Source organism: Salmo salar, chromosome 18 (genome assembly GCF_965601325.2).
Source record: "Salmo salar chromosome 18, fSalSal1, whole genome shotgun sequence".
In the NCBI taxonomy this organism is placed as follows: Eukaryota; Metazoa; Chordata; class Actinopteri; order Salmoniformes; family Salmonidae; genus Salmo; species Salmo salar.
The window spans coordinates 33,285,015-33,307,577 of NC_138308.1; the positions used below are offsets into that span (position 1 = coordinate 33,285,015).

General features: G+C 47.6%; 1 protein-coding gene across 3 annotated transcripts in view; it reads right to left on the reverse strand.

The window, feature by feature from the left end:
• The window catches only part of LOC106593393 (tRNA (guanosine(18)-2'-O)-methyltransferase TARBP1), a 38,566-nt gene that overhangs the window by 13,918 nt on the left and 2,085 nt on the right, over window positions 1-22,563 (reverse strand). The window contains exons 5-26 of one of the 3 annotated variants that reach the window (XM_082964900.1): window positions 22,431-22,483; window positions 22,187-22,284; window positions 21,820-21,955; window positions 20,281-20,377; window positions 20,031-20,120; window positions 16,919-17,069; window positions 16,252-16,539; window positions 15,442-15,539; window positions 15,163-15,315; window positions 14,703-14,932; window positions 11,345-11,570; window positions 10,816-11,004; window positions 9,487-9,692; window positions 8,615-8,686; window positions 7,001-7,121; window positions 5,109-5,219; window positions 4,858-5,007; window positions 3,809-3,895; window positions 3,212-3,432; window positions 2,477-2,558; window positions 2,101-2,272; window positions 1,623-1,808 (exon numbers count right to left, since the gene is read on the reverse strand). In XM_082964900.1, the coding sequence (XP_082821026.1) occupies window positions 1,623-1,808; window positions 2,101-2,272; window positions 2,477-2,558; window positions 3,212-3,432; window positions 3,809-3,895; window positions 4,858-5,007; window positions 5,109-5,219; window positions 7,001-7,121; window positions 8,615-8,686; window positions 9,487-9,692; window positions 10,816-11,004; window positions 11,345-11,570; window positions 14,703-14,932; window positions 15,163-15,315; window positions 15,442-15,539; window positions 16,252-16,539; window positions 16,919-17,069; window positions 20,031-20,120; window positions 20,281-20,377; window positions 21,820-21,955; window positions 22,187-22,284; window positions 22,431-22,483 (3,217 nt within the window). Of the gene's footprint in view, window positions 1-1,622; window positions 1,809-2,100; window positions 2,273-2,476; window positions 2,559-3,211; window positions 3,433-3,808; window positions 3,896-4,857; window positions 5,008-5,108; window positions 5,220-7,000; window positions 7,122-8,614; window positions 8,687-9,486; window positions 9,693-10,815; window positions 11,005-11,344; window positions 11,571-14,702; window positions 14,933-15,162; window positions 15,316-15,441; window positions 15,540-16,251; window positions 16,540-16,918; window positions 17,070-20,030; window positions 20,121-20,280; window positions 20,378-21,819; window positions 21,956-22,186; window positions 22,285-22,430; window positions 22,484-22,563 lie in introns of those variants that run through there. The other 2 variants (XM_082964901.1, XR_014381372.1) reach the window with 2 other exon arrangements.

Consider the following 22,563-nt stretch of genomic DNA (forward strand, 5'->3'; position numbering starts at 1 on the left):
TGGTCTCTCATATCATTGCTATGCAGATGACACACAATTAATCTTCTCCTTTCCCCCTTCTGACAACCAGGTGGCGAATCGCATCTCTGCATGTCTGGCAGACATATCAGTGTGGATGACGGATCACCACCTCAAGCTGAACCTCGGCAAGACGGAGCTGCTCTTCCTCCCGGGGAAGGACTGCCCGTTCCATGATCTCGCCATCACGGTTGACAACTCCCTTGTGTCCTCCTCCCAGAGTGCTAAGAGCCTTGGCGTGACCCTGGACAACACCCTGTCGTTCTCCACCAACATCAAGGCGGTGACCCGATCCTGTAGGTTCATGCTCTACAACATTCGCAGAGTACGACCCTGCCTCACACAGGAAGCGGCGCAGGTCCTAATCCAGGCACTTGTCATCTCCCGTCTGGATTATTGCAACTCGCTGTTGGCTGGGCTCCCTGCCTGTGCCATTAAACCCCTACAACTCATCCAGAACGCCGCAGCCCGTCTGGTGTTCAACCTTCCCAAGTTCTCTCACGTCACCCTGCTCCTCCGCTCTCTCCACTGGCTTCCAGTCGAAGCTCGCATCCGCTACAAGACCATGGTGCTTGCCTACGGAGCTGTGAGGGGAACGGCACCCCCGTACCTTCAGGCTCTGATCAGGCCCTACACCCAAACAAGGGCACTCCGTTCATCCACCTCTGGCCTGCTCGCCTCCCTACCTCTGAGGAAGCACAGTTCCCGCTCAGCCCAGTCAAAACTGTTCGCTGCTCTGGCACCCCAATGGTGGAACAAGCTCCCTCACGACGCCAGGACAGCGGAGTCAATCACCACCTTCCGGAGACACCTGAAACCCCACCTCTTCAAGGAATATCTGGGATAGGATAAAGTAATCCTTCTAACCCCCCCCTTAAAAGATTTAGATGCACTTTTGTAAAGTGGTTGTTCCACTGGATACTATAAGGTGAATGCACCAATTTGTAAGTCGCTCTGGATAAGAGCGTCTGCTAAATGACTTAAATGTAAATGTAAATGGAATAGGGTGCTATTTGGGCATAGCCGGGCGGCAGGTAGCCTAGTGGTTAGAGCGTTGGACTAGTCAATATTGGTTCCTAAAATAGGTCTTATCCTGTATAAACTCCTTTAAATCAACATAAGGCTTACATAAACTGAGACAGCAGGCAGCGCAGCAATACGACAGCCCAGTGGAGAACATCAAATCAGTCTTATGATTTGGTCCTAGTGGTCCTTAGACAAACTGTGATTAGGACTGATTAGTTTATGTAGTGCTGCCTGCTGCTGGCTGTTTGCATGGCAACGCTTAGCAACACCAAGTATACTGGGTAGCTAACAGAAAATAATACAATACAATGCAATACAATATAGCTAGATAGAAATGGCAGACTGGATTCAAACCAGGGTCTCCTGCACACTACATGACTGTGTTAGCTCCTTGAGCTCAAGCCTGGGGAGCTAACGCAAGTCTTCAGGTCTCACGCAAGGTTAGTGAACATGGTTCATCATTACACACAGAACCCAGAGAGATCAGCAGATGATGGTTAAACATTCCTCCTGTACCACGCTGTTCAGCATTGACTTACCTGTCTAAATAGAGGTTAAATAGAAAACCATGAACTAACCTCCCAGGTTGGTGGGCTTGTCTATGAGCGAGGCAACCACCAGGAGGGAACTGTGCAGCTTGCCCAGGCGTGCTGCTCTCTGCTGGGGCACCAGACCCAGCTCTGGCCCCTGTTCCTGGATCCCCAACCTCCAGGGGGTCATCTTCTTCTGGACCTCGGCCCAGCGCTCCTCACCATCCTGATCCCCTAACAAACAACACACAAACACTGAGGCATCTACAACAGGGCTTTTAAACTGAAGTCCTGGAGGGCCAGAACACTTCTGGTTTTCATTCCTTCATTACAAAATCAGGGACCTGGCCAATCAATTTCATGAATTGATCATTTAACTACCAGGTAGAAAGGAGAAGCAGCAGTACTTCAGCCCAATAGTTGAATAGCTGTGATCTCCACTGTTGGGTCCAGTCTCTGCTGCCATCTAGTGGTGATACCCTTTTCAGTTCAATACAACTTAATGTATCCCCTCAGGGGAATGTACCTTTATCCTGCTGAATCCAGTCTCCAGGCTGAATCTGGCTCAGGTCAGGGACAGGGTTCCTCAATGGGAGAGATGCACTCTGGGAGAAGTCCACCAACTTCTCAAACTTCCAGGGCGGAATCCACTCGTCCTCAAACACCTCTGATAGGCTGGGGAATGTGTAGAATATGGTCTGGCATGGGAGAACGGGAGGAAAAGGACAGTTTACACACATCGTCTCTCCTCAATCACCACTCAGTTCATTCGTTTTTAGAGACCCTAAGCAATTAGGTCAAATTACAATGAATCAACAGATTTTAAAAGATTCACATACAACAACATTTGATACTTCAAATTCACACAATCAATCAACAAGACAATGGTTGCAGTGTCTTACTTCCACACTATAGTCTCTAACAGGATGAAAGACACCAAAGAAGAAGTGGTCCTGAATCCTGGTCCAGTTCTTACTGGCATTTCTGTACAGAGATATACACTAGTTATATGAGTCCAATAAAGTATTTATTTAACTAGGCAAGTTAGTTAAGAACAAATTGTTATTTACAATGACGGCCTACCCCGGCCAAACCCCCCCTATGGGACTCCCAATCACGGCCGGATGTGATGCATCTTGGATTCGAACCAGGTACTGCAGTGACGCCTCTTGCACTGAGATGCAGTGTCTTAGACCACTGCGCCACTCGGGAGCCCAATAACAATATCCACAGTTTCCAATGGATCTAAGATAACCACGTGTGGTTCCTCCTTCACTAATAATAACAGGTAGCCTAGTGGTTAGAGCGTTGGGCCAGTAACTGAAAGGTTGCTGGATTGAATCCCCGAGCTGACAAGGTAAAAATCTGTCGTTCTACCCCTGAACAAGGCAGTTAACCCACTGTTCCTAGGCCGTCATTGAAAATACAAATTTGTTCTTAACTGACGTGAATAGTTAAATAAAGGTAAAATAAAAACTTAGAAGACACCTTTATCCAAAGCGACTTACAGTCATGCGCGTATACATATTATGAATAGTGTACAGAAGTACAGTGACTGTATGAATTTTAGAATGTGATTCCTGAGGGAACTGAACCTTGGCAACATAATAATCCTAGTTCATATGTAACTCACTCACCCAGTACTCTGCATAGCCTCAGCCTGGTGCAGACAGGCCTTAACGACGGTGGCCAGCCCCCCGAGCCCATCCGGCCCCCCGGCCCCCTCCTCGGCCTCGGCCCTCGCACCCTCCAGACCCCACACCCTCTTCAGGGCCAGCAGGGCGTACAGACGAACACTGAAGTTATGGCTGAAACACCACTGGAGAATAACATCCAGGGCCTTACGCCACTGTAGTGCCTGGTGGGGGGAGATACAGAGAGATAGAGAGAGACGGAGAGAGAACGATACAGAGAGACAGACAGAGAGATAGAAAGATGGAGAGAGAGAAATACAGAGAGAGAGACGGAGAGCGATAGAAAGATGGAGAGAGAGAAATACAGAGAGATAGAAAGACGGAGAGAGCGAGATACAGAGAGAAGGGAGAGAAGTGTGAACACTGAAGTTATGGCTGAAACACACTGAACCACAACTGGAGGATCATGTCCATGGCCTTAAGCCACTGTACTGCCTGGTGGGGAGGGACACAGAGGAGGAGGAGAGGGGCTCAGGAGAGGAGGAAGAGTCCCCTGTGCTTTGAAGGTTTTACTTCATGATGGTGACATGTGGATCTTACCTTCTCCTTGAGTTGAGGCATGATGATGTTGAGGTGGACCAACACAGACAGGAAGGTACAGACGCTGGTCTTGGTCTTCTCTTGATCCTGTTCAGACACAAATCACATCAATTAGACACATTGGCTATAGATCAATATTGACTATTACAAGTTCTTTAAGCCAGTGAAAATAGACGCCAATTTTCATTCAGTGACAATACAATAGATGCCAGTTTTTGTGGTATTGTGTGGCACAGTGGGTAAAAGCATGGCACTAGCAACACCAAGGTTGAGGGTTCAATTCCCACAGTGGTCATATACACATCCGAAAAGTATAAACACTCACCACCCTGAAGCAGGTCCAGAGTCAGAATGAGTTCAGGGTACTGGACTAGGATTAGAACCATCTGCCACTCACCACCCTGATGCAGGCCCAGAGTCGGTCTATGTGTTCAGGGTACTGGACTAGGATTAAAACCATCTGCCACTCACCACCCTGAAGCAGGTCCAGAGTCAGTCTGTATTCAGGGTACTGGACTAGGATTAAAACCATCTGCCACTCACCACCCTGAAGCAGGTCCAGAGTCAGTCTGTATTCAGGGTACTGGACTAGGATTAAAACCATCTGCCACTCACCACCCTGATGCAGGCCCAGAGTCAGTCTGTATTCAGGGTACTGGACTAGGATTAAAACCATCTGCCACTCACCACCCTGAAGCAGGTCCAGAGTCAGTCTGTATTCAGGGTACTGGACTAGGATTAAAACCATCTGCCACTCACCACCCTGAAGCAGGTCCAGAGTCAGTCTGTATTCAGGGTACTGGACTAGGATTAAAACCATCTGCCACTCACCACCCTGAAGCAGGTCCAGAGTCGGTCTATGTGTTCAGGGTACTGGACTAGGATTAGAACCATCTGCCACTCACCACCCTGATGCAGGCCCAGAGTCAGTCTGTATTCAGGGTACTGGACTAGGATTAGAACCATCTGCCACTCACCACCCTGAAGCAGGTCCAGAGTCAGTCTGTATTCAGGGTACTGGACTAGGATTAAAACCATCTGCCACTCACCACCCTGAAGCAGGTCCAGAGTCGGTCTATGTGTTCAGGGTACTGGACTAGGATTAGAACCATCTTCCACTCTATCAGGTACTTGACTGAGGCCTGGTTACTGACGAAACCTGCCTCAAACACACGACCCAGAATGGTACCTACAAACTCCTGGATGAACAAAAACACAGGGTTAATAGAGGGTTCATTCAGGTGTGTGTGTGTGTGTGTGTGTGTGTGTGTGTGTGTGTGTGTGTGTGTGTGTCTCTCACCCCTCTCAGTTTGGGCAGCAGCATCAGTAGTGTCTGCCACACCCTGTTCTTGACACGATGCTGCAGGGAGTTGCTATAGTAACGCTGTTTTGACTTCGATATGGCCTCATCCTGAAAGAGAAAAAGACTTAGGCCTGTCTTTAAAACTACACATGAACTAACAACTACTGTGTTGGAGCTCAGGGAGATGGACAGTATATTACTGCAGTATGAACTGGATTAACCTGTTAGGGCTAGGGGGCAGTATTGACACGGCTGGATAAAAAAACGTACCCGATTTAATCTGGTTACTACTCCTGCCCAGTAACTAAAATATGCATATAAATATTGGCTTCGGATAGAAAACACCCTAAAGTTTCTAAAACTGTTTGAATGGTGTCTGTGAGTATAACAGAACTCCTATGGCAGGCCAAAACCTGAGAAGATTTCAAGCAGGAAGTGGCCTGTCTGAGAAGTAGTGTTTCATCTTGGCTCTTTTTATTGAAGACTCAGGATCTGTGCAATAACGTGACACTTCCTACGGCTTCCATAGGGTCTCAGAGCCCGGGAAAAAGTTGAACGATATCGAGGCAGGCTCTGGCTGAAACACATTATCGCTTTTGGCAAATGGCCACTCAGAGTACTATGGGCTTAGGCGCGTGCCCGCTTCGACCGAATGCTTTCTTTTCCTTTGTCTGTTTACCTAAAAGAAGATTCCCGGTCGGAATATTATCGCTTTTTTATGAGAAAAATGGCATAAAAATGGATTTTAAACAGCGGTTGACATGCTTCGAAGTACGGTAATGGAATATTTAGAATTTTTTTGTCACGAATTGCGCCATGCTCGCCACCCTTATTTACCCTTTAGGATAGTGTCTAGAACGCACGAACAAAACGCCGCTGTTTGGATATCACGATGGATTATTTTGGACCAAACCAACATTTGTTATTGAAGTAGAAGTCCTGGGAGTGCATTCTGACGAAGACAACAAAGGTAATAACATTTTTCTTATAGTAAATCTGACTTTAATGAGTGCTAAACTTGCTGGGTGTGTAAATAGCTAGCCCTGTGATGCCGGGCTATCTACTGAGAATATTGCAAAATGTGCTTTCACCGAAAAGCTATTTTAAAATCGGACATATCGAGTGCATAGAGGAGTTCTGTATCTATAATTCTTTAAAAAATTGTTCTGCTTTTTGTGAACGTTTATCGTGAGTAATTTAGTAAATTCACCGGCAGTGTTCGGTGGGAATGCTAGTCACATGCTAGTCACATGCTAATGTAAAAAGCTGGTTTTTGATATAAATATGAACTTGATTGAACAAAACATGCATGTATTGTATAACATAATGTCCTAGGGTTGTCATCTGATGAAGATCATCAAAGGTTAGTGCTACATTTAGCTGTGGTTTGGGTTTATGTGACATTATATGCAAGCTTGAAAAATGGGTGTCTGATTATTTCTGGCTGGGTACTCTGCTGACATAATCTAATGTTTTGCTTTCGTTGTAAAGCCTTTTTGAAATCGGACAGTGTGGTTAGATTAACGAGAGTCTTATCTTTAAAATTGTGTAAAATAGTCATATTTTTGAAAAATTGAAGTAATATCATATCTAAGGTATTTGAATAACGCGCCACAGGATTCAACCTAGCCCATAGAGGTTAATGTGTGTGATGCTATGAACACACACACTGAATGAGTAGACATCATGGACTATAAACAAGCCAAATCTCCAGCTGTCAGTCTTTCCTTGGTTCCTACTGTCCTCTCTGGTCACCACCTCCTCAAACTGAACTGGAGGATAAGATCTGAGAGGAGGAACCTTGGATGTTCTCCTCTAATGCCTTTTGAGAAGGAGGTAAGGAGAGAGGACGCGAGGAAAGACTAATTGAGGAAGAGGCCTGGTCTTACCTTTTTCAGCAAGCGGAGAACCAGTTCTTCCATCAGTCTCTCATGCAGCTGATTAGAGGGCTGGAGGCGGCTGAGGAACGCCACGACACACACACGTGGGAACTGGTCATCCCTGTTATCACTGAGAGAGAGGAAAAAAAAGGAGGGAAAGAGAAAGCTTAGAGATAAATGCATCTCTGTAGAGAAATGGGGACTACATTCACTGTTGACTACAGAACAAAGAAGGTCCACTATTGTCAGTGATGTGGTCGACTCCATGTTTTTATAGCCTGAATACACTACAGTGAGGGGCCAGGTAATATGTTCCAGTCCCACTACAGTGAGGGGCCAGGTAATATGTTCCAGTCCCACTACAGTGAGGGGCCAGGTAATATGTTCCAGTCCCACTACAGTGAGGGGCCAGGTAATATGTTCCAGTCCCACTACAGTGAGGGGCCAGGTAATATGTTCCAGTCCCACTACAGTGAGGGGCCAGGTAATATGTTCCAGTCCCACTACAGTGAGGGGCCAGGTAATATGTTCCAGTCCCACTACAGTGAGGGGCCAGGTAATATGTTCCAGTCCCACTACAGTGAGGGGCCAGGTAATATGTTCCAGTCCCACTACAGTGAGGGGCCAGGTAATATGTTCCAGTCCCACTACAGTGAGGGGTCAGGTAATATGTTCCAGTCCCACTACAGTGTACAGTAGACTACAGTATAGTACAATACAGTAGACTATAGTACAGTACAGTAGACTACAGTATAGTACAGTACAGTAGACTACAGTATAGTACAGTAGACTACAGTATAGTACAATACAGTAGACTACAGTATAGTACAATACAGTAGACTGTAGTACAGTAGACTACAGTATAGTACAATACAGTAGACTACAGTAGACTACAGTATTGTACAGTACAGTAGACTACAGTATAGTACAGTAGACTACAGTATAGTACAGTAGACTATAGTACAGTAGACTACAGTAGACTATAGTACAGTACAGTAGACTACAGTAGACTACAGTACAGTAGACTACAGTACAGTATACTACAGTATAGTACAGTAGACTACAGTATAGTACAAGTATAGTACAATACAGTATTGTACAGTAGACTACAGTATAGTACAATACAGTAGACTGTAGTACAGTAGACTATAGTACAGTAGACTACAGTATAGTACAGTACAGTAGACTACAGTATTGTACAGTAGACTACAGTATTGTACAGTAGACTACAGTATAGTACAATACAGTAGACTACAGTATAGTACAATACAGTAGACTACAGTATAGTACAGTACAGTAGACTACAGTATAGTACAGTACAGTAGACTACAGTACAGTACAGTAGACTACAGTATAGTACAGTACAGTAGACTACAGTATAGTACAGTAGACTACAGTATAGTACAATACAGTAGACTACAGTATAGTACAATACAGTAGACTACAGTACAGTACAGTAGACTACAGTAGACTACAGTACAGTAGACTACAGTATAGTACAATACAGTAGACTACAGTATAGTACAATACAGTAGACTACAGTAGACTACAATACAGTAGACTACAGTATAGTACAGTAGACTACAGTATAGTACAGTAGATGAAGTGCGTTCAGCAGCTGACCTGGGGACTGCAGTGTTAGCAGCACACTTCTCTCCAAGCCTCTCCACAAAGACCTGGACCTCCTGGATCAGCCTATGGAGAAGACAATCCATTATCCAGACAAGACCCTCAGTCCACAACAACCACTCCAATAACACACTCGCTCACATTCTCTGTCTCTCGCTCACATTCTCTGTCTCTCGCTCACATTCTCTGTCTCTCGCTCACATTCTCTGTCTCTCGCTCACATTCTCTGTCTCTCGGTCACATTCTCTGTCTCTCGGTCACATTCTCTGTCTCTCGCTCACATTCTCTGTCTCTCGCTCACATTCTCTGTCTCTCGGTCACATTCTCTGTCTCTCGCTCACATTCTCTGTCTCTCGCTCACATTCTCTGTCTCTCGGTCACATTCTCTGTCTCTCGGTCACATTCTCTGTCTCTCGGTCACATTCTCTGTCTCTCGGTCACATTCTCTGTCTCTCGGTCACATTCTCTGTCTCTCGCTCACATTCTCTGTCTCTCGCTCACATTCTCTGTCTCTCGCTCACATTATCTGTCTCTCGGTCACATTCTCTGTCTCTCGCTCACATTCTCTGTCTCTCGCTCACATTCTCGGTCACATTCTCTGTCTCATTCTCTGTCTCATTCTCTGTCTCATTCTCTGTCTCATTCTCTGTCTCATTCTCTGTCTCATTCTCTGTCTCTCGGTCACATTCTCTGTCTCTCGGTCACATTCTCTGTCTCATTCTCTGTCTCATTCTCTGTCTCATTCTCTGTCTCATTCTCTGTCTCTCGGTCACATTCTCTGTCTCTCTGTCTCATTCTCTGTCTCATTCTCTGTCTCTCGCTCACATTCTATCTCACATTCTCTGTCTCTCACACTCCACACCCACCTTTGGTCCCTCCTGAACACAGGTCCATACACACATGCCTCAGCCAGGATGTCAGGGTGCAGTAGGGCACTGGAGAACATGGCATCTGATTGGCTCTGGCCTTCACTTCCTGGGTCAGAGGGCAGCCAGGTGTGGCAGCAGTGTTGGATCAGAACGTTGAATACACCGGTCTTGGCCTGGGAGAGTTCCATCAACTCAACAGCTATCTAGAGATTGAGAGGAGTCATTAGTGGGTTAATTACACAGCAGTTGTGTCAACATCAACACTGTGTTTAATACTCATAATAACCACAACATGTTCTGTTAAACACTTGAAACTACTTGCCAAGCCACATTTCTCCAACTAGTGAACATGTAGAACGTTGCCTGCCACAACAGAGACCTGTTCCATACAGACCTGGGTTCAATTAGGATTTATTTCCTTTCAAATACTTTAGCTGCTCTTGATTGAGCTAGCCTGGCAAAGAATATGAACGATTTAAGCCACTATTTCAGCCCAGGTGTTGATACCCCATGCCTCCCTCTAGTTACCTGTTGTAGAGTAACAGTGAACCCAGGTGTTGATACCCCATGCCTCCCTCTAGTTACCTGTTGTAGAGTAACATTGAACCCAGGTGTTGATACCCCATGCCTCCCTCTAGTTACCTGTTGTAGAGTAACAGTGAACCCAGGTGTTGATACCCCATGCCTCCCTGTAGTTACCTGTTGTAGAGTAACAGTGAACCCAGGTGTTGATACCCCATGCCTCCCTCTAGTTACCTGTTGTAGAGTAACATTGAACCCAGGTGTTGATACCCCATGCCTCCCTCTAGTTACCTGTTGTAGAGTAACAGTGAACCCAGGTGTTGATACCCCATGCCTCCCTCTAGTTACCTGTTGTAGAGTAACAGTGAACCCAGGTGTTGATACCCCATGCCTCCCTCTAGTTACCTGTTGTAGAGTAACATTGAACCCAGGTGTTGATACCCCATGCCTCCCTCTAGTTACCTGTTGTAGAGTAGCAGTGAACCCAGGTGTTGATACCCCATGCCTCCCTCTAGTTACCTGTTGTAGAGTAGCAGTGAGCCCAGGTGTTGATACCCCATGCCTCCCTCTAGTTACCTGTTGTAGAGTAACAGTGAACCCAGGTGTTGATACCCCATGCCTCCCTCTAGTTACCTGTTGTAGAGTAACATTGAACCCAGGTGTTGATACCCCTTGCCTCCCTCTAGTTACCTGTTGTAGAGTAACAGTGAACCCAGGTGTTGATACCCCATGCCTCCCTCTAGTTACCTGTTGTAGAGTAACAGTGAACCCAGGTGTTGATACCCCATGCCTCCCTCTAGTTACCTGTTGTAGAGTAGCAGTGAGCCCAGGTGCCTGGTCCACTGTTAACTCCAGCAGGCTGTGGTGAAAGGCCATGGTCACAAAGCCCTGCAGGGTGGGCCAGAAGTCATGAGGGTTACTGCTCAGTCCCAGCACCAGCTTCCAGGAGACAGTCACAGCCTCTACACACAGGGCCTCCTCAGACAGCGCCACCTGGTGGGGGATACAGGTTCACTATTTCATATTGCCTTATCAGAAGCCATATAAAGCAGGACATAAATGACTTGGCCACATGACCACTATACTATATTTTTTCTGAAACACTGTTGCAGTCAAAATCAGTTGTTAAACAAAACCAAGGCTTGGATTTCACTGTCTTTCCCCAGACACTGCTTACAAGGTAAGGAAATATTTTGTTTTGTAATTTGGGTGAACTATTCCTCTAAAACCTGGTTATTGGTGTGGACAAGCCTGTAGAGAGCTGGGTGAGAAAGAATGTCTCAGCCAGGTAGTGGACATGACAATATCAGCTGTAGTCAATTCTAAGACTCACCTGTGGCAACATGGAGGCCATGAAGTCCAGTACAGGCAGTACCAGGCCACTGGGTAGCAGAGACAGAGCCTCTATAGCAGCCTCGAGGGACCCTGACGCCCTGGGGAGCTCCAGGGGCCCGGGTGGTCCTATCCTCCTCCCGTAGCCCAGGATTGTCCACTGGTCCCGGATGAAATGAGCTGCCATACGGCCCCAGTCCTGGAGGAGAGGACCCTGTTCTGAAACACTGTAGAGAGATGACAAACTCTTAATTATCAGAGATATTGGTAAGGCCCTCTGATCTCCCAGACAGGCCCCAGGCCCTCTGATCTCCCAGACAGGCCCCAGGCCCTCTGATCTCCCAGACAGGCCCCAGGCCCTCTGATCTCCCAGACAGGCCCCAGGCCCTCTGATCTCCCAGACAGGCCCCAGGCCCTCTGATCTCCCAGACAGGCCCAAGGCCCTCTGATCTCCCAGACAGGCCCCAGGCCCTCTGATCTCCCAGACAGGCCCCAGGCCCTCTGATCTCCCAGACATCACCTCTATTTGGGACCTCTCAGGGCAGTGAAGTCCTGGAACTCCTTGCCAGAAAGTTATAAAAAAAATGTTTGAACGACTACAGTGGGTCTAAGAGGTTATTGTAATATGTTCTGTTGTATTTAAATTCATATGTGAACATGAGGTATAGGTCCTGTGTAGCTCAGTTGGTAGAGCATGGCGTTTGCAACGCTAGGGTTGTGGGTTCCATTCCCACAGAGGACCAGTACCATAAGATTTTTTAAACGAAAATGTATGCACTCACTGCTGTAAGTCGCTGTGGATAAGAGCCTCTGCTAAATGATAAAAAAAATGTACAAAATAAAGACAAAAATATATATATATGTGGGTGGAGGGGTAGGCTGGGGGCTGTAATATGTATACGGTGCCATCGGGAAGTATTCAGACCCCTTGACTTTTCCCACATTTTGTTATGTTACAGCCTTATTCTAAAATGGATTAAATAAAAAAAAATGTCCTCAATCGACTCAAAATAACCCAAAATGACAAAGCAAAAACAGGTTTGTTAGAAAATTTAGCAAATGTATTAAAAACAAAAAATCGAAATACCTTATTTATTCAGACCCTTTGATATGAGACTGAAAATTGAGCTCAGGTGCATCCTGTTTCCATTGAGCATCCTTGATATGTTTCTACAACTTGATTGGACATGATTTGGAAAAGCACACACCTGTCTATATAAGGTCCCACAGTTGACAGTACATGTCAGAGAAAAAAACAGGCCATGAGGTGGAAGGAATTGTCCGTAGAGCAACGAGACAGGATTGTATCGAGGCACAGATCTGGGGAAGGGTACCAAAACATTTCTCCAGCATTGAAGGTCCCCAAGAACACAGTGGCCTTCAATCATTCTTAAATGGAAGAAGTTTGGAAACACCTAGACTCTTCCTAGAGCTGGCTGCCTGGCCAAACTGAGCAATCGGGGGAGAAGGGCCTTGGTCAGGGAAATTACCAAGAACCCAATGGTCACTGACAGAGCTCCAGACTTCTTCGGTGGAGATGGGAGAACCTTCCAAAAGGACAACAATCTCTGCAGCACTCTACCAATCAAGCCTTTATGGTAGAGTGGCCAGACGGAAGCCACTCCTCAGTAAAAGGCACATGACAGCCCGCTTGGAGTTTGCCAAAAGGCACCTAAAGGACTCTCAGACCAAGATTCTCTGGTCTGATAAAACCAAGATTGAACGCTTTGTCCTGCATGCCAAGCGTCACACCTGGAGGAAACTTGGCCCCACCAAGCATGGTGGTGGCAGCAGAGAGAGAGAGAGATCCTTGATGAAAACCTGCTCCAGAGCGCTCAGGACTTCAGGCTGCGGCGAAGGTTCACCTTCCAACAGGACAACGACCCTAAGTACACAGTACACAATGACCCTAAGTACACAGCCAAGATAACGCAGGAGTCCTGGCCCAGCCAGAGCCCGGACTTGAACTCAATCGAACATCTCTGGAGAGACCTGAAAATAGCTGTGCAGCGACGCTCCCCATCCAACCTGAGAGAGCTTGAGAGGATCTACAGAATGGGAGAAATGGGAGAAACTCTCCAAATACAGGTGTGCCAAGCTTGTAGCGTCGTACCCAAGAGGACTTGAGGCTGTAATCGCTGGTGCTTCAACAAAGTGCTTCAACAAAGTACTGATTAAAGGGTCTGAATACTTACGTAAATGTGGTATTTTAGTTTTTTTTATATTTAATACATTTGCTAACATTTCTAAAAACCTGTTTTTGCTTCGTCATTATGGGATTTTGTGTGTAGATTGATGAGGAAAAAAAAGATTTAATCAATTTTGTAACATAACAAAATGTGGAAAAATTCCAGGGGTCTGAATACTTTGCGAATGCACTGTAGGTAATAGGAATGTTTGTTTTAACTTTGCTATTGTTTTTTTACATTTCTTCGGGACTCTTGGAAGACTAGCCCTTGGGCTAAAAGAGATCCTAATAAAATCCATTCATTTCTATTGGGCACAAAATAATCTGAATCACAACCAAAACAAACAGCAAATACATCCAACAAGTTTGTAAAGTCATTGTGTGCTAGGAATTTGGGAACAAATACTAAACTTTTGTCGACTTTAAAACACATAAGTGAATTTGTCCCAATATTTTTGGTCCCATAAAATGGGAGGACTACGTACAAAAAGTGTTGTAATTTCTAAACGGTTCACCCTATATGGAGGACAATACCCTCATATTAAAGATGACAGTCTGACCTTTAACCTCATACTCATTGTATCAATCCAAAGTGCTGGAGTACAGAGCCAAAACAACAACAAATGTCCCAATACTTTAGTAGCTCACTGCATGTAGATGTGCATATCCTTGCCACAATCTCCATTTTACCATTTGACTTGTAACCTCTGGGAGATGGTTTTTCTCCCACATGTAAATTCCACGTTGAACAGCAAATGACTTAATAGCATGTGACAAAAACAGTCACAATTTAGAGCCCTGACTGGCAGAAAAATCAGGGCCATATAGTGTTGTATACTAGTGGTTTACTTAAGCAATAAGGCCCGGGGGGTGTGGTATATGGCCAATATGTTCTTAGGCACGACGCATCGCGGAGTGCCTGGATACAGCCATCAGCCGTGGTACATTGGTCATATATCACAAACCCCCGAGGTGCTTTATTTCTATTATAAACTGGTTACCAACGTAATTCGAGCAGTAAAAATAAATGTTTTGTCATACACATGGTATTACACGATCTGATATACCACGGCTGTCAGCCAATCGAACCACCCAGTTTATAATATACAACACATTATCCTGATGATACAGTACATCTACATTTAAACAATACCATGCATACTGTACTGACCCTGTAGACTGATGTACAGTTGGAGGTTTCAGCAGGCTCTGGTTGAAGTGGACCAGAGAGAGAGGAGGGGCTGGGGGTGGGGCAGGGGAGTAGAAGTAGCTAGACAGATGGACCAGTAGAATCATGCTCTCTGATTGGAGGTTGAACACTCCCAGCGCTGCAACCTCACAGGTCATGGCCAACGACGCCATGGCAACCGCCCTGGACACCTGACCCGCCACAGAGGGGATCTAAGAGAAACACACACACACAAACACACACACCTTCCAGTTGTATAGTGAAAACCATGATGAATATCAATATGACAAATAGCAGTCCAACTAGTCTTTCTTCAATCAGAGTCTAACTGCTAAAGAAAATATCCCATTATTCAAACTGACACATGAATCCAGTGATGTATGAAGTGACTAGTGAAGGAGAGCAGCCTGAGAGAGAGGAGATAGATCCTGTAATACTGTACCTGGTCAGCTTCTAGGATCCTCAGGACGTATCTGAGGAGTCTGGGGAAATAGGCCTCCTGTACCTTGGAGTGGTTCCACTCTAACACACTGTACATCAGCACCACCTCTTTCAGCACTGATAGGTAGAGCTCAGCACGCTCTACATCACATAGCTGGAGAGGACAGACAAACAAAACACAGGCGGAGGAGAAATGCAGGTACATGATCAATGTTATAAGATGTGAGATTGAGTGAGTGAGTGTGACAGAGAGTGAGTGACAGTGAGAGAGTGTGTTCACCTCCTGCAGTTCTCCACTCAGTCTTCGGAGGATGAACTCCTGAATGGGCTCCACCACGCCCAGAACCAGCATTTCCATGGAGACCGTCACACTGTCCTCTGTAGAAGACAAAACACTTTCTTTTTAAACAATGAATGACATCTTATTTTGCATGTTTCCAGTGCTATGAATCAATATGAATAATTACTAAGAATCAATTTGAATCACTGCTATGGATCACTACTTGAGTCAAGTTGAGAAGAGAAGAGTCGAGAAGGGTACAGTAGAGTACAGTAGAGCAGAGTAGAGTACAGTAGAGCACAGCAAAGTCCAGCAGAATACAGTAGAGTACAGTAGTGTAGAGTATAGTATAGTACAACAGAGTACAGTACATTAGAATAGAGTAGAATACAGTAGTGTAGAGTATAGTACAGCAGAGTACATTAGAATACATTAGAGTACAGTACATTAGAATAGAGTAGAGTACAGTACAGTAGTGTAGAGTATAGTACAGCAGAGTACAGTACATTAGAATACAGTAGAGTACAGTACAGTACATTAGAATACAGTAGAGTACAGTATAGTAGAGTAGTGTAGAGTACAGCAGAGTACAGTACATTAGAATACAGTACAGTACAGTACATTAGAATACAGTAGAGTACAGTATAGTAGAGTATAGTACAGCAGAGTACAGTACATTAGAATACAGTAGAGTACAGTACAGTAGAGAAAATTACAGTAGTGTAGAGTATAGTATAGTACAGCAGAGTACAGTACATTAGAATACAGTAGAGTACAGTACAGTAGAATACAGTAGAGCACAGTAGATACCTTGTTCTTTCTCTACTGCAGCAGGGTGCCTGGCTGGTGTGAGCTGCAGTAGTCGTAGCAGCAGCTGCAGGCTCTTGTCAGTCTTGCGTAGCGGCAGGTAGACATTAGTGTGGAGCCTGCTCAGTGTGTCCAGTAGGGGGCGGAAGAGCGAGTCCATCCCACCGCTGACACCAGTAGTCTCCTCTCCTCCAGATCTCCTCTGAGTCCTCCCCTCTATGTCAACACACAGTAGGATGGCCTTGGCTAGCAGCTCTGCCTCTCCTGGGTCTGGTACACTGTCTGTCTGGTCTGTTGGACGTCACAACAAAGTTCATCAGTACAGTCATCTATTCTATATACTACAAGTTCACCAGTACAGTCATCTATTCTATATACTACAAGTTCACCAGTACAGTCATCTATTCTATATACTACAAGTTCACCAGTACAGTCATCTATTCTATATACTACAAGTTCACCAGTACAGTCATCTATTCTATATACTACAAGTTCACCAGTACAGTCATCTATTCTATATACTAGAAGTGAGTCCATCTACACATACTCGTTTCTGTACCCGTTGATATTCCTGATCTAATAATACTCGTAATTGGAAAAACTGATTCACCTGCGCCAGCCGGGACTCACCTGCGCCAGCCGGGACTCACCTGCGCCAGCCGGGACTCACCTGCGCCAGCCGGGACTCTGAGGAAGAACTCCATCTGGTGTTGGACGTAGCCTCTCACAGTCTCCCTCTCTGGAGAAGTACTGGTACCGTCAGCTGATTCTCTGTCACAGGGTATGAAGCTGCCTTCACTGTCAGCCAGCCAGTCACACAGCTAGTGAGGAGACAGAAACACAAGGGACAACTGATGGAAATACACTAAATATTTAAAAAACTGTTTGAAAAGATTCCACCCCACACAGTACCTGATTCCAGAGAACAGAGCTCTTCATTCCACCCCCCCACAGTACCTGATTCCAGAGAACAGAGCTCTTCATTCCACCCCCCCACAGTACCTGATTCCAGAGAACAGAGCTCTTCATTCCACGCCACACAGTACCTGATTCCAGAGAACAGAGCTCTTCATTCCACCCCACACAGTACCTGATTCCAGAGAACACAGCTCTTCATTCCACCCCACACAGTACCTGATTCCAGAGAACAGAGCTCTTCATTCCACCCCCACACAGTACCTGATTCCAGAGAACAGAGCTCTTCCCTCATTCCACCCCACACAGTACCTGATTCCAGAGAACAGAGCTCTTCATTCCACCCCACACAGTACCTGATTCCAGAGAACAGAGCTCTTCATTCCACCCCCACACAGTACCTGATTCCAGAGAACAGAGCTCTTCATTCCACCCCACACAGTACCTGATTCCAGAGAACAGAGCTCTTCATTCCACCCCACACAGTACCTGATTCCAGAGAACACAGCTCTTCATTCCACCCCACACAGTACCTGATTCCAGAGAACAGAGCTCTTCATTCCACCCCACACAGTACCTGATTCCAGAGAACAGAGCTCTTCATTCCACCCCCCACAGTACCTGATTCCAGAGAACAGAGCTCTTCCCTCATTCCACCCCACACAGTACCTGATTCCAGAGAACAGAGCTCTTCATTCCACCCCCACACAGTACCTGATTCCAGAGAACACAGCTCTTCATTCCACCCCACACAGTACCTGATTCCAGAGAACAGAGCTCTTCATTCCACCCCACACAGTACCTGATTCCAGAGAACAGAGCTCTTCATTCCACCCCACACAGTACCTGATTCCAGAGAACACAGCTCTTCATTCCACCCCACACAGTACCTGATTCCAGAGAACAGAGCTCTTCATTCCACCCCCACACAGTACCTGATTCCAGAGAACAGAGCTCTTCATTCCACCCCACACAGTACCTGATTCCAGAGAACAGAGCTCTTCCCTCATTCCACACCACACAGTACCTGATTCCAGAGAACAGAGCTCTTCCCTCATTCCACGCCACACAGTACCTGATTCCAGAGAACAGAGCTCTTCCCTCATTCCACGCCACACAGTACCTGATTCCAGAGAACAGAGCTCTTCCCTCATTCCACAGTACCTGATTCCAGAGAACAGAGCTCTTCATTCCACGCCACACAGTACCTGATTCCAGAGAACAGAGCTCTTCATTCCACCCCACACAGTACCTGATTCCAGAGAACACAGCTCTTCATTCCACCCCACACAGTACCTGATTCCAGAGAACAGAGCTCTTCATTCCACCCCCACACAGTACCTGATTCCAGAGAACAGAGCTCTTCCCTCATTCCACCCCACACAGTACCTGATTCCAGAGAACAGAGCTCTTCATTCCACCCCACACAGTACCTGATTCCAGAGAACAGAGCTCTTCATTCCACCCCCACACAGTACCTGATTCCAGAGAACAGAGCTCTTCATTCCACCCCACACAGTACCTGATTCCAGAGAACAGAGCTCTTCATTCCACCCCACACAGTACCTGATTCCAGAGAACACAGCTCTTCATTCCACCCCACACAGTACCTGATTCCAGAGAACAGAGCTCTTCATTCCACCCCACACAGTACCTGATTCCAGAGAACAGAGCTCTTCATTCCACCCCCCACAGTACCTGATTCCAGAGAACAGAGCTCTTCCCTCATTCCACCCCACACAGTACCTGATTCCAGAGAACAGAGCTCTTCATTCCACCCCCACACAGTACCTGATTCCAGAGAACACAGCTCTTCATTCCACCCCACACAGTACCTGATTCCAGAGAACAGAGCTCTTCATTCCACCCCACACAGTACCTGATTCCAGAGAACAGAGCTCTTCATTCCACCCCACACAGTACCTGATTCCAGAGAACACAGCTCTTCATTCCACCCCACACAGTACCTGATTCCAGAGAACAGAGCTCTTCATTCCACCCCCACACAGTACCTGATTCCAGAGAACAGAGCTCTTCATTCCACCCCACACAGTACCTGATTCCAGAGAACAGAGCTCTTCCCTCATTCCACGCCACACAGTACCTGATTCCAGAGAACAGAGCTCTTCCCTCATTCCACGCCACACAGTACCTGATTCCAGAGAACAGAGCTCTTCCCTCATTCCACGCCACACAGTACCTGATTCCAGAGAACAGAGCTCTTCCCTCATTCCACAGTACCTGATTCCAGAGAACAGAGCTCTTCATTCCACCCCACACAGTACCTGATTCCAGAGAACAGAGCTCTTTCCTCATTCCACCCCCACACAGTACCTGATTCCAGAGAACACAGCTCTTCATTCCACCCCCACACAGTACCTGATTCCAGAGAACAGAGCTCTTCATTCCACCCCACACAGTACCTGATTCCAGAGAACACAGCTCTTCATTCCACCCCCCCACAGTACCTGATTCCAGAGAACAGAGCTCTTCATTCCACCCCCCCACAGTACCTGATTCCAGAGAACAGAGCTCTTCATTCCACCCCACACAGTACCTGATTCCAGAGAACAGAGCTCTTCATTCCACCCCCACACAGTACCTGATTCCAGAGAACAGAGCTCTTCATTCCACCCCCCCACAGTACCTGATTCCAGAGAACAGAGCTCTTCATTCCACCCCACACAGTACCTGATTCCAGAGAACACAGCTCTTCATTCCACCCCACACAGTACCTGATTCCAGAGAACAGAGCTCTTCATTCCACCCCACACAGTACCTGATTTCAGAGAACAGAGCTCTTCATTCCACCCCACACAGTACCTGATTCCAGAGAACAGAGCTCTTCATTCCACCCCACACAGTACCTGATTCCAGAGCGGTGTTCCTCTAGGTAGAGACTCGTCTGCTCTGAAATGCACCAGCAAACTAAACACATCATCCAACGTCACTGAGGTCTGCAAAAGATGGCACAAAGATAATCTGTTTAGCAACTGCTATTTTGATGTCATTTGCACGCTGACAGCTATAACCTCTTCTTCAACACTGTATTTGGTTGCAAAATGTCATCACTTTGCACCAAAGTCGCACAGCCTCAAACACATCATAGTGTCTTACCACATCTGTCAGGGAGAGGGTACTGTTTAGCAGGAAACACTGGGCAGCTCCTCTTAGTAGCACCTGGTGGGTGATCATAGTGCAGCGGAGCACCTCCCTGAGATACCACACAGAAAGCATTAGGGACAGTTTCCCGGACACAGATTGCCCCAGCCATCGACTTGAATAGTCTGTTCAATGGAGATTCATAGAATCCACACTTCCACACCAAGAAATGCCACAATGGTCATAATGAACAAGAAATAACCTCATGTCAAGTTAGAGTCTAGACAATGTCTGCATCTGAAATGGTACCCTATGTAGGCCGTCAGGGCCCAGGAGAGGGCAGGGAGGAAGGTGGGACAGGGCCCGAGAGAGGGCAGGGAGGAAGGTGGGACAGGGCCCAGGAGAGGGCAGGGAGGAAGGTGGGACAGGGCCTGAGAGAGGGCAGGGAGGAAGGTGGGACAGGGCCCGAGAGAGGGCAGGGAGGAAGGTGGGACAGGGCCCGAGAGAGGGCAGGGAGGAAGGTGGGACAGGGCCTGAGAGAGGGCAGGGAGGAAGGTGGGACAGGGCCCGAGAGAGGGCAGGGAGGAAGGTGGGACAGGGCCTGAGAGAGAGCAGGGAGGAAGGTGGGACAGGGCCTGAGAGAGGGCAGGGAGGAAGGTGGGACAGGGCCTGAGAGAGGGCAGGGAGGAAGGTGGGACAGGGCCCAGGAGAGGGCAGGGAGGAAGGTGGGACAGGGCCCGAGAGAGGGCAGGGAGAAAGGTGGGACAGGGCCTGAGAGAGAGCAGGGAGGAAGGTGGGACAGGGCCCGAGAGAGGGCAGGGAGGAAGGTGGGACAGGGCCTGAGAGAGGGCAGGGAGGAAGGTGGGACAGGGCCCGAGAGAGGGCAGGGAGGAAGGTGGGACAGGGCCTGAGAGAGAGCAGGGAGGAAGGTGGGACAGGGCCCGAGAGAGGGCAGGGAGGAAGGTGGGACAGGGCCTGAGAGAGGGCAGGGAGGAAGGTGGGACAGGGCCTGAGAGAGGGCAGGGAGGAAGGTGGGACAGGGCCTGAGAGAGGGCAGGGAGGAAGGTGGGACAGGGCCTGAGAGAGGGCAGGGAGGAAGGTGGGACAGGGCCCAGGAGAGGGCAGGGAGGAAGGTGGGACAGGGCCTGAGAGAGAGCAGGGAGGAAGGTGGGACAGGGCCCGAGAGAGGGCAGGGAGGAAGGTGGGACAGGGCCTGAGAGAGGGCAGGGAGGAAGGTGGGACAGGGCCCGAGAGAGAGCAGGGAGGAAGGTGGGACAGGGCCTGAGAGAGGGCAGGGAGGAAGGTGGGACAGGGCCTGAGAGAGGGCAGGGAGGAAGGTGGGACAGGGCCTGAGAGAGGGCAGGGAGGAAGGTGGGACAGGGCCTGAGAGAGGGCAGGGAGGAAGGTGGGACAGGGCCTGAGAGAGGGCAGGGAGGAAGGTGGGACAGGGCCTGAGAGAGGGCAGGGAGGAAGGTGGGACAGGGCCTGAGAGAGGGCAGGGAGGAAGGTGGGACAGGGCCCGAGAGAGGGCAGGGAGGATGTGGGACAGGCTACCTGAGAGCTTGAAGGCCGTCAGGGCCCAGGAGAGGGCAGGGAGGAAGGTGGGACAGGGCCCGAGAGAGAAAGAGGACGGGGACAGCACACCAGTGTTGAGAACCTAGCCGCTGGACAAGCTGCAGCAACACAGGACCTGGGGAGATAGAGGATCGACATTACAGACCATCTCTGATGAACAGTCATTACTGTTACAACAAGCTACAGTACAAACATCTGGCTCAAGTTCAGTTGGGAGAAAACTTTATTGAAATGTACATGAATTTGTCCAATAATAAGAACCTTTATTTTCCTCTGCAAAACGTTGTATCCTACTGAACATGGCCCAGGTTATTCAGTGCCCTGTGAGGAAGCTCTGTTACAGTACCTCTGTTCTCCTGTGGCAGGCTGCTGAAGAACGTGACCATGAAGACCTGCAGCTTGACTCCCAGCTCAGGACACTCTCCTACACTCTGTCCTGCAGTCCTGGAGATGAAGAGACATACCCCTCCTCAACAGTCACTCTAAATAGGCCTAACTCACTACTTCATCACTAGCAGAAACTGCATCATCTATCAGTCTATAAATCAACATTGTGTTTTGCTGTTGTGCTGCTATGAGCGCTGGCTCACCTGTGAAAGAGGGAGCTTTCAGACATCACATCCATAAAAGGGCCCACAATAAACTGAGGAACAAAGGATAAGAAGATGTCATCTCTCATACACTAACCACCTACTGTCCCTCATCATCTCAGCCACCAAAACA